We start from the raw sequence: 13,065 nt of genomic DNA, 5'->3' as shown, positions 1-13,065 counted from the left end.
AACTCTCGATGGTTTCGAGCAGAGTTTCTTCCAGGCACCTCTTTACCGCCCCCCGAACGAAATGAAATTTATATATTTTATATAGAAAATATATACTTTGAACAGTGTCCGCCCCCCCGAAGAAAGTCTACCGCCCCCCCGAAAATTTCAAGTGCCCCCCCCCCCCCCCCGGAGAAAAAAGTCTGGAAGAAACACTGGTTTCGAGTCCGTGCCTGAGTAATGAAATGTAGTATGAAGACCATTGATGTTCCCCAAAATGGCGTCACACATCAGTGTCACATGATTTTGGTCCCGTGTTTGCAGACCTAGATCTAATTCGTCAGTCTAGTTCTCGTTAACATGATTTCTTCCATTGTTCTCTGTGGTGGCGGCGGTGTTTCTTGAAACTTCGAAAGAGGGGGGGGGGGCGCTGGTTTAACTAGCCTTTATTTTCTATTTAAATTATATTTTTCTTCTATCGTCGGGGGAGGGGAAAATATCCCCCCTCCCTTCCAGAGAGATTTGCTGATAGAAAAACTGGTTTCTGAAAAATTGAAAGAAGTCGCTTCCCTTTAATACATCCCGAAGAATAAATTTTTTTGGACAGTTTTGACATCCTTTTTCGAGCTTTCGAATCAATATTTTTCATTTCAAAATATATAAAAGAACACGCATCGTTGGAAGTTTGCTGTAGTCTATAGATAGACTCTATATGTGCACTGTATGTACACCAGGCAATTATCAGAGTTTCTTCATCACATCTCTTCGGCAGAGTTTCTTCCAGGCATCTCTTCGGGGGGGGGGGGGGGGGGCTTTGCCCCCGAAGAAAGTCTACCGACCCCCCCCCCCGTACGACATGGAATTTATATAGAAAAATATATACTTTTAACTAGTTTTAACAGTGTCCTTCCCCCCCCCCCCCCCGGAGAAAAAAGTCTGGAAGAAACACTGTTATCATTATCATTCCATATTTTACACAAAAGATAGGGATCCACTTTGCTATATTGGGGTTTAGGCAAGCCGAAAATCAGTACGCCACTACTAATTTTCAAATTATAACATTTTGTTAAGTAAGGTTTGTTAAGCAATAATTTCTTAAAGTTTTTTTCAGTTATCAAATAACTACTTCATTTTACTATCTTTTTTTGTATTTCTATTTTCATACTTTTACGACATCAAAGTATTGTTTGACTATTTACGACTTGACCTACCATTAATAAGTCTGATTCCGAAGTAAAGTATAATCAATATCTTAGAACTATTTAGACTACTAGAAAGATGCTAGGAAGATAAATGTAATAGTAAAACATGAAGTCAATCATACGGAAATAGAGGCCATATTTGGCTTATTACTGTTTATTTAAATTATTTTGAAGATTGATAGGATGGCGAAGACCTTGAAAGATGAATTTCCTATTCATTGGATGGTGTGGCACAACAGTTTTCGAGAATTAGATGCCGAGTTAGAAAAAAAAGTGGTACGCCTTGAATTAAAAATCTGGGTTTAACTAAAAATAAACATTTTTTTTTTCACTTTCTTTCACTAAATTTCAATCACATTATTTCCCAATTTAATCTATCATATTCCATTGCAAAGTAATTGAAAGGCCTACAAGTACAACTTAGTTTGAACTTAGCAATAGTCAATACATTTAAAATTGAAAACTCAAACTGATTTCAGTTTTCAGTTCAGTGTCGTTAAGTCACTGTTGGTTTTTAGTTTAGGTTAGGACTTAGTCTCTTAGAAAAGTTAGATTGGGCCAGTTAGGGGCTTTTAAGGCTTAGTTACCAATACTAACTAATAGTTTAAAAGTTAGGGACTAATAAAATTACTCAGGCTTCTAGCCTAAGTAATTACGAAGTGTCTACTCGGAAGAAGATTTTTATCCCCAACGTCTCCACTTAGTCGGCAAAAGATAGCTCTGCGCATGCGCAGTGACCTATGGCTAGGGTTAGGGCTAGAATGAGGGTTAGGGGTAGGATTAGGGTTAGGGATAGGATTAGGGTTAGGATTAGGGCTAGGGTTAGGGAAAGGATTAGGGTTGGTGTTAAGAGTTCTGCGGTTGTAAACACACGCATGCGCAGTACCATAGAAAACATCGCCGCGAAGTTAAGTCGTAGTTTCTCATCATTGCGCATGCGTATCGCATGCGTATCTTATTCCGACTAGAATCTGATTTCAGTTCAGTGTCGTTAAGTCACTGTTGGTTTTTAGTTTAGGTTAGGACTTAGTCTCTTAGAAAAGTTAGATTGGGCCAGTTAGGGGCTTTTAAGGCTTAGTTACCAATACTAACTAATAGTTTAAAAGTTAGGGACTAATAAAATTACTCAGGCTTCTAGCCTAAGTAATTATTAGGCCTATAACTATACTATAATGAATATTCGTTCAGTTAAAAAAAAACTGCTGTAACTCATTTCATCCCAGCTGAAAATATTGAAAATGTTCAAATTTCACTCCTCAACCTCAGGCCTAAGTTGCAAGCAGTGTTTTGATTCATTGCAGTTGAAGCCTCAACAATGATATTGAAACAGAAAGTAGAGCTTTTTCTCTTTGGGTCAGAATGCATTTCTGCTCAGCAGCCAGATAACTGCAACCATTAGATTATTAGTAGACTTCATAAAGTGACATATGCATTTATGTTAGTAGAATCTAGTTAGGAGTTGGCTATATAACATATAGTAGCCTATATTTGTACTGTGTAGGCCTGTTTCATTTGATTACTTTAACTGAAGCCTGGCTTATAGTTTAGCCCTTATTAATTAATTAGTTATAGTATGCCCTTACAAGAATTAGTCAGGTCTACCTAGAAGCATAAGTATTAACATCGGCCTAAAAACATTCAATTTTATTTTGTACTATTGATTTATTGCCTGTCTTGCCCATTTTTTTTGCACTAAGTTCTAATTTTAAATTTTTTTTAGCATGATATAGAACTTGTGGATCCTAGGGGCCGTACCCCTCTTCATCTTGCGGTTGCTTTAGGTAATCTTGAGAGTGCTAGAGTACTACTACGGCATGGGGCAAATGCCAATGCGGAAAACAAAGAATGCTGGTCAGGTAGGCCCTATTTGCATATAAATCTTGATTTTAAAAGTTTTTACTTTTGTTTCAAAAGTTTTAGCTTTGGCACAAATAATAATGTTATTATTTAGGTCCTGTATTTCTTATCTGGCAATACAGGATTTGACTGACATTTTGTACCAGCTATATTTTGTTAAGATTAGGTACCAAAAACAGCAAAAATTATGATTATTTGTACAGCACTATAGGCGGAATAGACACATATTTTATAATTAATAAGGAATTAAGTGTTCTTAGATTTTAAAAACTCAATTATTTTTTTCCTGCTGGTATTGCTTTAGGATCAGGGATATGATCTGTATAAATTTTCTTATAGCCTAGAGTAGATCCTTCACATACTTCTCTTTTGGTTTGTCTAATTTCATTACAGAAAAACCCACATTTTCTTCAAATGTATCAGGCCTCTAAGGTTTCTTTAATATTCACGTTGCAAACTTTTCAATGCAGTTCTCCATGAAGCTGTGTGCACAGGAGATCCTGAGATAGTACAGCTTGTATTGCAGCACAGAGATTTCCAGCGATACTCTAAAAGGACTGTTGGTGTCCCTGACCTTCTGAAAAAATTGCAAGAAGTAATTTTGTTTCACTTATGAATACATTTTTATGATGATTTTATCAATACTTTAGTTACGTCTCATAAGGATTTTAAACAAATAAAATTGTTGTTTCAGACTCCAGATTTTTATGTGGAAATGAAATGGGAGTTTACCAGTTGGGGTAAATTGCTTTTGTAAACAAAAAAGAAATTAAAATATATCATTTTTTTGGTTACATTATTTAATCTCTTGTACACATTGAATGTAATTTTCCTAGGCTTAACGTTATCGTGAATAAATATTATTTCAGTTCCACTCATATCTCGTATGTGCCCCAGTGATACATATAAAGTGTGGAAAAAGGGCTCCAGTGTTCGCATTGACACAACTCTTCTGGGTTTTGACAATATGACATGGCAGAGGGGAAGTCGCAGTTATATTTTTAAAGTTACAGGTCAGTTAGTTTTTGTTTGTAATTAACAAATAGGAAATACATACTGTATTCTTAAACATTTTTTTTTTACATGAATACTTTACATTTCTATAGTAATTTTATTCATTCTTTTTTACTGTAGTTTAAAATTTTTATACTGTAGTTGTAAATAATTAAAGATGCAATAATTTGCAACAATAAATTCTTAGCTTTCAAATTTTGTTCGTTGAATGTTATTTTCATAATGTTATTGTTCTGTTTACAGCCTGGTTTATTATCTATTTTAATGTATCAGATTTTTAACTGCTACTAATGAACACATTAGAACTATTATATTTTTTGTGTTTCTCAGGTGAAAACACAGCAGCTATAATGGAGGTGGATCATGATTTGAATGAAGTTTACCAGGAAACTATCAAAGTCTTGCCACTGTCAGCTGACCCCTCAGTGATGCGGCCATCTGAAGAAGCAGTGGCAGCCAGATTGACCTCCCCTGCCAACACAACCTATGTGGACACAAACAGGATTTCATTTGAAAGGTAGACAAACTACTTGTGACATCTTCATTTTATTCTGGTCACTGGATATATTATCTTTTTCATAATATGTTGATCTTCTGGTTATATGTTTTTTTTCTGGTTATATGCTGGTAATTTTTCTGGTAAATTTTGTAATGTGCTGATCTTTTTAGTTAAATGAAGTACTTTTTAAGTTTTAGTTAGTCTGTGATCCGAGTCTGTCATCCTACAAGGACCCTGGTAATCCAATTGCCACATTGAGTTATGGTAGCCTAGCTGTTCTGTAGTTAAGTTAATTCATCATCACTCCTTTGTGGCCCCTGGGAGCAAAGGGCTGCAACCGCACATCTCCAGCGGACTCGGTTTTGGGCTGCTACTCTAATCTGTGCCCATGAGAGCCCAGCTGTTTTCGCCTCTTCCTCAACCGTTCTCTTCCATGTTTTCCTTGGCTGGCCCACCCTCCTTTTCCCCTGGGGATTCCAGTCCAATGCATGTTTTGTGATGTTTTCTTTTTCTTTTCTTAACGTGTGTCCGATCCATCCCCATTTACGGGCCTTGATATCTTAGTTAAGTTAATTATTTTTCTGATATTTCAGGAGCAAATCTGGCATTTGGGGATGGAGGAGTGATAAATCAGAACTAGTTAACAGCTACGAATGTAAAGTAAGTGAACTTATTCCATCCCTGATCAGTGTATTTAACATTGTTTATGTATTTTCTGATATCAGACTCCTAACAACAGGAATTCTGTATTATTTTTAATTGATTTAGCTTCAGTTGGGGTTTTTTTCTTTATTCCCCAGGTATTTACTGCAAACAATGTAGAACTGGTAACAAAGACTAGAACAGAACACCTGGCAGGGAAGGACAAGCTGAAGGCTAAGAAATGCAGCAGCAAGACTCCACTCGAATCATTCCTCGGCACCGCAGAAGAGACGATGAGTTCCACATCAAGTAGCAGTAGTTTAGATGCAGTAGGTTTCCCATTTTTAGAGTTATGTGACTTTTGGTTTTCAGGGGGTTTCTCCTTGGTACTACTTGTTTTCATCTGGTATTTAGATTTATTTCCCTTGTTAGTAGCAGTAGTTTAGATGCAGTAGGTTTCCCATTTTTAGAGTTATGTGACTTTTGGTTTTCAGGGGCTTTCTCCTCAGTACTCCTTGTTTTCACCTGCTATCTAGATTTTTTTTAGGTATGTTGTTACATTTATTTTTCTGATCTGAAGATTTCCACTGTGACATCATACAATCCTGGGAACATCACCCCTGAGGAGTACTTCAGCAGGCTAGTTGACCTGGGGGACAAGGACATAGGCCGACCCAAGGAGCAGTCAACCAAAGTTCAAAAGTTCAAGGCCAGCCTGTGGCTGTGTGAGGGCTACCCCCTGTCTCTGCCCGAGCAGGTGATTCCTATCATTGACCTCATGGCACAGAGCAATGCACATTTTGCCAAGTTACGAGACTTCATCACACTCCAGTTACCCGCTGGCTTTCCTATCAAGATAGGTTTGTGGTGGTAGTTAATTTCTTTGATATTATTTAAAAAAAAAATACTTTCATTAATCTCTAGCTTAATCTGATATTCATTTCAACAGATAGATGTTTACAATATGAGGTTTCAGCTTTTGAATGCTTACAAAAAATCCAATTGTTTTTAATATTTTTCACTGAAATTCCATTGTTCTGTGTTGAATGTTTCTATTCAAATCTCTGAGAACTTCTACGTCCGAAATATTTTCCACAGAAATTCCATTGTTCTATGTCCTAAATATTTTCCACAGAAATTCCATTGTTCCATGTCCTAAATATTTTCCACAGAAATTCCATTGTTCCATGTCCTAAATATTTTCCACAGAAATTCCATTGTTCCATGTCCTAAATATTTTCCACAGAAATTCCATTGTTCCATCTCCTAAATATTTTCCTCAGAAATTCCATTGTTCCATGTCCTAAATATTTTCCACAGAAATTCCATTGTTCCATGTCCTAAATATTTTCCACAGAAATTCCATTGTTCCATGTCCTAAATATTTTCCACAGAAATTCCATTGTTCCATGTCCTAAATATTTTCCACAGCAATTCCATTGTTCCATGTCCTAAATATTTTCCACAGAAATTCCATTGTTCTATGTCCTAAATATTTTCCACAGAAATTCCATTGTTCCATGTCCTAAATATTTTCCACAGCAATTCCATTGTTCCATGTTCTAAATATTTTCCACAGAAATTCCATTGTTCTATATCCTAAATATTTTCCACAGAAATTCCATTGTTCTATATCCTAAATATTTTCCACAGAAATTCCATTGTTCCATGTCCTAAATATTTTCCACAGAAATTCCATTGTTCTATGTCCTAAATATTTTCCACAGAAATTCCATTGTTCCATGTCCTAAATATTTTCCACAGCAATTCCATTGTTCCATGTTCTAAATATTTTCCACAGAAATTCCATTGTTCCATGTCCTAAATATTTTCCACAGAAATTCCATTGTTCCATGTCCTAAATATTTTCCACAGAAATTCCATTGTTCCATGTTCTGAATGCTAGAATCACCTTTGGCAACATCCAGGCCATTGAAAACGAGGCTCAGTATGTGACATCTGTCAAGACGCCTGACATCGTTACGTGTGTCATTGAAGACGACTGCTTCAACCCACCTGTCACTTATGGCAGAATAGGTGTGATTTTAATTAACATTTGTTTGATTGTTACAGCAAGTACAGCTACTCATAGCTAGTGTTTCATACATTCTGTATAGCTATTCAGCTATTTAGAGGTTTAATTTAAAGTAGACTGTTTTCAGAATGAAAATCATTTAAATCACTTATGTTTTAGTGTGTTTGATTAGGCTGTTGTGTGAATATGAACATGTTCGAATTCATAAGTCAGTAAATTATTGTTAAAACTTTTTGGTCAAGATGGGAAGTCTTGTGATAAAAGCAATACCTAGTAACCGTAACATTAACTGACATATTAGATATCTACCATAGCTGTGTGGACTTAAAGGTCCATCCATATAGATTGCAGTCAGGAATTAAAATCCAAACTATCTGGTATCAGACTTTCGCTTTTCAATTAATAGTTTTTTGAAAATAATATTTTCCGGCTCTCTTCAAAATTATCAAGACATTTTTTTGCCATTTGTAATTCTAAAGTTTAAGATGTGTGGATGTAACAAGTCATTTAGGTAATTTAAAGATAGAATGTAAGATGGCTGTTACAAATGTTGGCTGTTGTCTAAAGTTTGTTTACTTTGGTCATTTAGTGAATTAAATGATAAAATGTAAGATGATTGTTACAAATGTTTATTTCGGTCATTAAGTGAATTTAAAGATAGTGATAGAGTGTAAGATGGTTGTTAAGATGGTTATTTCAAATGTTGGGTGTTGTCTAAAGTTTGTTTACTTCGTTCATTTAGTGAATTTAAAGATAGAATATAAGATAATTGTTACAAACGTTTGTTTACTTCAGTCATTTACTGAATTTAAAGATATGGATAGAATATAAGATAATTGTTACAAATGTTGTCTGTTGTCTGCAGGTGGTGACAGCCACCATGAGAGGTTGAGGGATGAAGATGACCAGCTGCTCCAGTTTGCCATCCAGCAGAGTCTGATAGAGTCTGGCACAGAGAACGACCAGGTCAGTCAACATTTGTGTTGTATAGGTTACATATGTATCTTTGGCTGTTTGATGTATAGAAGGAGGTTGGCGTGGTCCAGTCGGTTAAGCTCATGGTTAAGTAAAAGTTTCCCTTTCAAACCTGACGGTCTATGGGGCAAGTGAAGTAGAGTTCACTTGTTTCTGTGACCTCGGCATATGAAGAGATATTGTGGTCAGCACTATGCCCAGCCGCCTTTACTCTCCCTAACGTGAGTTAGGTACCCATCAGAGTTGGGTGGACTCAGGGACGGTCTACTGGCTTGAACCCGGATTCGAACTCGAGACTTACGGGTTAGCAGCCCAGCTCTCTACCGCTAGACCACTCCGAACCCAAAAGTCCCAAGTTTGAACTCCCGGTCAGATAATGCTCTATAGCTGGGGACAGCCACTCATCTAGGAGAGAAAACTCCTAAATCAAACAACTGCTGACTTGTAGTTTGTTCTTGGTTGGATAAAGGCTATGGAAGCAAATCCAAAAAGAAAGCGAGCTTATGGCCTTATGGCGCATAACAAGTTGACTCGTATACTTAATTATGTTGGAGGGAAACCCTTCCAACATTAAAATTAAGAACGAAGAAGAAGAAAAGATGTTTAGAATTATAGATTTTATTGAGATTTCATTGAGTATCATTGTCACTTAATGTGGTTATCAGTTCAACATAAATTGAATTACTATATGTAATATACTAATCCACTTAACACACACAAATTGTATGATTTTTTTTGAGTTCATTACAGGTATATCTAGTCTGAATTTCTTGTTTGATACAAATTTGCAGGTAACCTTTTATGAAGCCTTGAGCAAGGGGAAGGAACCATCAGGCCTGGAAGATGAAGACAAAATGCTACAAAGGTTGGTACATATTAACATTTTAAAAGGAGAAGGAACATTTTTTAAACTAATAAATTAAATAAAATTATCATTTTGCCATGCTTTACTCAGTTTTCTTGTGGGAAATAAGATATTTAAAAAATTTGTCTCAGAAATTAACAAATCAAACTTGCTCAGAAAAGATCCGAATCAAATGTTAACAAAATACAAAATATTAATTTTGCTCACAGGGCCATTGCCGCCAGCCTGCAGCCAGGTATGCCTGCCAAACTTGCCAACACTCCTGCTCTGAATCCCAGACCTCCTATGCCTCTCCCGATGGAAGACGATGACATAAGAATGGTCCTAGAGCTGTCGAGGCAGGAACAGGAAGAAGATGAGCGTCGCAGGAAGCAGGAGGAAGAGGAGCTGCAAAAAATTCTAGAACTTTCTCTGATGGAGAAATGAGTGCCCCACCAGACATTGTTTAATCCTGTTATTTTGGCCGTAGATGTAGATTCACAAGTCCATCCAATATTATCCAAGCTTAACGCTTTGTCCGTTGGCTTTACTTAAGCATAGTTGTAACTGTATTTAGCCAGGCTGCCTCTGTTCTCTTTATTATGAGCAGCATATAATTCTTTTTATTGCTTATGATGATTTGAACAGTTTAAAACTTTTTTTCCCTTCATCTTTATTAGAAAACCCTAATTGTCTTTTAAAAATAGAAAGCTAATTGATTAAGCTGCATACATTTAGAAGTTAAAGTAAAGCCTATTTTTCTCTATGTCATTTAAAATTTTCAATAATTTTTCTGTATCCCTTACTAATTTTACTTTTAACGCTATGGATTATAGTTAATCAGTGTGTTAATGTTCATTGGCATTGCTTTATCAAATGCTCAGCTTTAAAATTTTCTTCAAAACAAAGCTAGCTGAAAAAATTGCATTCAGAAATGATTTTTTTGACAGTTTTAATTCTGTAATGTTTACGTGTATATAAATTATGTAAGCCTAATAATTTATTATTGTTTACCAATTATAAAAATTGAATCCCCTAATTTTGAAGTCTTAATTTTTCATTCAACTGTTTTTTTTTTAAATTTTTATGCTATTATTTGGAGGTACACTTTAAGCTGCTTGTATCATGTGAGAGGTACTCTTTCAGACCTGGGATATTGAGGGCATCAACAGATGCAGTCGTAGACAAATGTTTAATGATTTTCATGCAGTTAATGGAATACTTGTATAGTAAAGGAACAGGTCTAGAAGAACCATATTGTAAAATATGTGTAAGATAAAAATGATGGTTTCCACTGTTTAGCTTGATAAAGAAAACTTTGTACTGTAAGATATGTAGGTATTTATAATTCTTGTTTTTATTGTTTTACTTGAGCCTACTGCTGTGAGAGTAGACCATTGAGGACTGGTTAGATTAACTTAAATAGATTTTGTTTCGTCTAATTTTTTCCTGCAACACTTTTAAAAAAAAAATGGATGTATAAACAATAAGGTGTCTTAAGAAGCCATAGGCTTTGTTGTAGTAATTAATATTTGAAATTAAGCTATAGTTTCATATGTATATTCACGATGATGATGTAGCTTAGCCTATTGGTCTTGATGATTTTTTTTGTATCATTTCATGAAATGGATTAACTTTTGATAATGGAATGTTGTAAATGTTTTATAATTTACATGCTTTTAATTCTCTTTATTTTATTACAAAGCATTCTTTGCCTGTATGTTTTGTCTGCTGTATATTCCCCTTCTGCGTTCCATTAACTCAGCAATCACCTTATATCGATGTCATTCACTCACCATTCTCCTATCATGTGTCATTCACTCAGCATCTCTCATATGTGTGTCATTCACTCAGTATCATCTCATGTGTGTCATTCACTCAGTATCATCTCATATGTGTGTCATTCACTCAGTATCATCTTATATGTGTGTCATTCACTCAGTATCATTTCATGTGTGTCATTCACTCAGTATCATCTCATATGTGTGTCATTCACTCAGTATCATCTTATATGTGTGTCATTCACTCAGTATCATCGCATGTGTGTCATTCACTCAGTATCATCTTATATGTGTGTCATTCACTCAGTATCATCGCATGTGTGTCATTCACTCACTATCATCTTATATGTGTGTCATTCACTCAGTATCATCGCATGTGTGTCATTCACTCAGTATCATTTCATATGTGTGTCATTCACTCAGTATCATCTCATATGTGCGTCATTCACTCAGCATTCATCTCTTTTGTGCGTCATTCACTCAGCATCCATCCCCTATGTTGTCCCTAGTTTTTGTTTCTCCCCTGTATGGTTGGCCCCCATGTCCACGGTGTAGTTCACCTCTTCAAGCCTTACTTAACTACTCAAGCAATTGTCACCTGTGTGTCCTACCCAGGCTAAGTTTTACCCTGTCGCTAGTCAACCCATTGAATCGCATGTGGATTGTTACCTTTCACTCCTGTGGCTAGTCACTCTTTACTAAATCCTTGTGTCTAGACACACCTGATGTAAGCCCCCCCCCCCTTGTGGCTAGACGTTATTTAAGACCCCCCCCATGGCTAGTTATACCTCAAGTAAGCCCCCCCCCCCCCCCTACGGCTAGTCACTCCTTTCTAACCCACCCTTTTGCTAATTACCATCACTTGAATGTCCCTAATGTCACCCAAGAGAATATTTTTTTAAATCTAGTAGCACTTTGCTGAAAGATTTCCAGAATGCAATCTTTTGTTTCATTGCTCCATGTTTCATTGAATAAAAAAAAATCTGTGTGAAATTTCATTGTTAGATGTACCTTTACTGTAACCAGGATGCATCCTTAGCTTTGAGTATCTGCTGGTTGTGTTGATTCTGCTTGCATGCCGCGTGATATTTAAGCCTGATTATAAGTCAACTCACTAATGTATGATGTATGTTTGTGTTAGCTCACACCTTCGTGGCTGAATTGATTTTCTTGATGACTTTTCCCTTATACTTGTACTAAATTTGACTTCTATCTATAAGAGTATTTTGCATCCTAAATTTTCTCTTTTAAAAAAAATTAATTCAAATTTCTTTGGCAAAATTGAAATAGTTAACTCTTAAATAATTAACTCTTATTCCATATTTTTTTATTTTTACATTACTTCAGAAGGAAATAGTTTTCGATTTTTTAAAATAACAGCACTGTTTATCATTACCTATCTTCAACTAAATCTTTGATCCTTCTAAAATTTTGCCTATCATTAGTAACTGGAAAAGGGATGTAACTTATGCATTGTTTACCAGATAAATTCTTTATGTTTTGATACTAAATGTTGACAGAAAGAAGTTGCTACGATACTGGTTAAAAATAAATATTTAAAAAATTATGTTATTAAAAAACAAAAAAACAAACAACAATTAAACGAATCCAATAGCTCAATTCAGAAACAGAAGATGTGATTTTATGGATGTAGTATCCATACCTAGTACAAACCAAATGCATTTTTGTGTACATTGCTCTTCACTGAAAACCAGTTTGAAGCAACAAATTTGAAGAGAAAAAAATTCTGTACAAGAAAATGCAAGGACAAAATAAAACTTCTAAATTGATTTTGTAGTTTCAACAAGTTAAAATTTGAAAAGTAAGTTTAAAAGAATTGGTTGTAGGTTTCCAATTAACTGCCTTGTAAGTGTTTGCATGTGTGGCCTGTTTGTGTGCCGATATACTCGCACTGATGAATGTGCTTGGGTAAGATTAAAAACACTGTTTACATTGTCTGCACTACACTGAGTAGATAGGATGAAAAAGTTAAAAAGTGTAAATAAAATTTGGTGAAACAATTCCTACACACGTGGTGTGAGTTACTGTTGTTGTTGATTATCATGGGGCTGTATCGTTTAATTAGAATGTGAACTTTGACCTTGGTTTTTAATTAATTCTATTAATAAATACATTCTGAGTTGGGCTGTTTTAATTACAATTACAGGTAGAAAATTGATTCAAATTTTAATATTTTAAACAAGTCAAGCCAGTGATGGTCAGAGTTTCAAGTTAGA

General features: G+C 35.4%; 1 protein-coding gene across 1 annotated transcript; it reads left to right on the top strand.

Moving 5' to 3' along the window:
- The first annotated feature begins 1,205 nt into the window (after nt 1-1,205).
- LOC131931555 (ankyrin repeat domain-containing protein 13D-like) lies at nt 1,206-12,851 on the top strand. Its single transcript, XM_059288397.1, has 13 exons — nt 1,206-1,457; nt 2,902-3,037; nt 3,509-3,633; nt 3,733-3,778; nt 3,908-4,051; nt 4,383-4,569; nt 5,145-5,211; nt 5,352-5,522; nt 5,774-6,053; nt 7,069-7,230; nt 8,094-8,194; nt 8,995-9,068; nt 9,278-12,851. The coding sequence occupies exons 1-13, from the start codon at nt 1,365-1,367 to the stop codon at nt 9,492-9,494; spliced, it is 1,803 nt and encodes a 600-aa protein (XP_059144380.1). The 5' UTR covers nt 1,206-1,364; the 3' UTR covers nt 9,495-12,851.
- The last annotated feature ends 214 nt before the right edge of the window (nt 12,852-13,065 follow it).

This window comes from Physella acuta, unplaced genomic scaffold, assembly GCF_028476545.2.
Source record: "Physella acuta isolate Inbredline_101_S28 unplaced genomic scaffold, ASM2847654v3 ptg001993l, whole genome shotgun sequence".
Lineage (NCBI taxonomy): Eukaryota > Metazoa > Mollusca > Gastropoda > Physidae > Physella > Physella acuta.
This window is presented reverse-complemented; position numbering and strand designations above follow the sequence as displayed.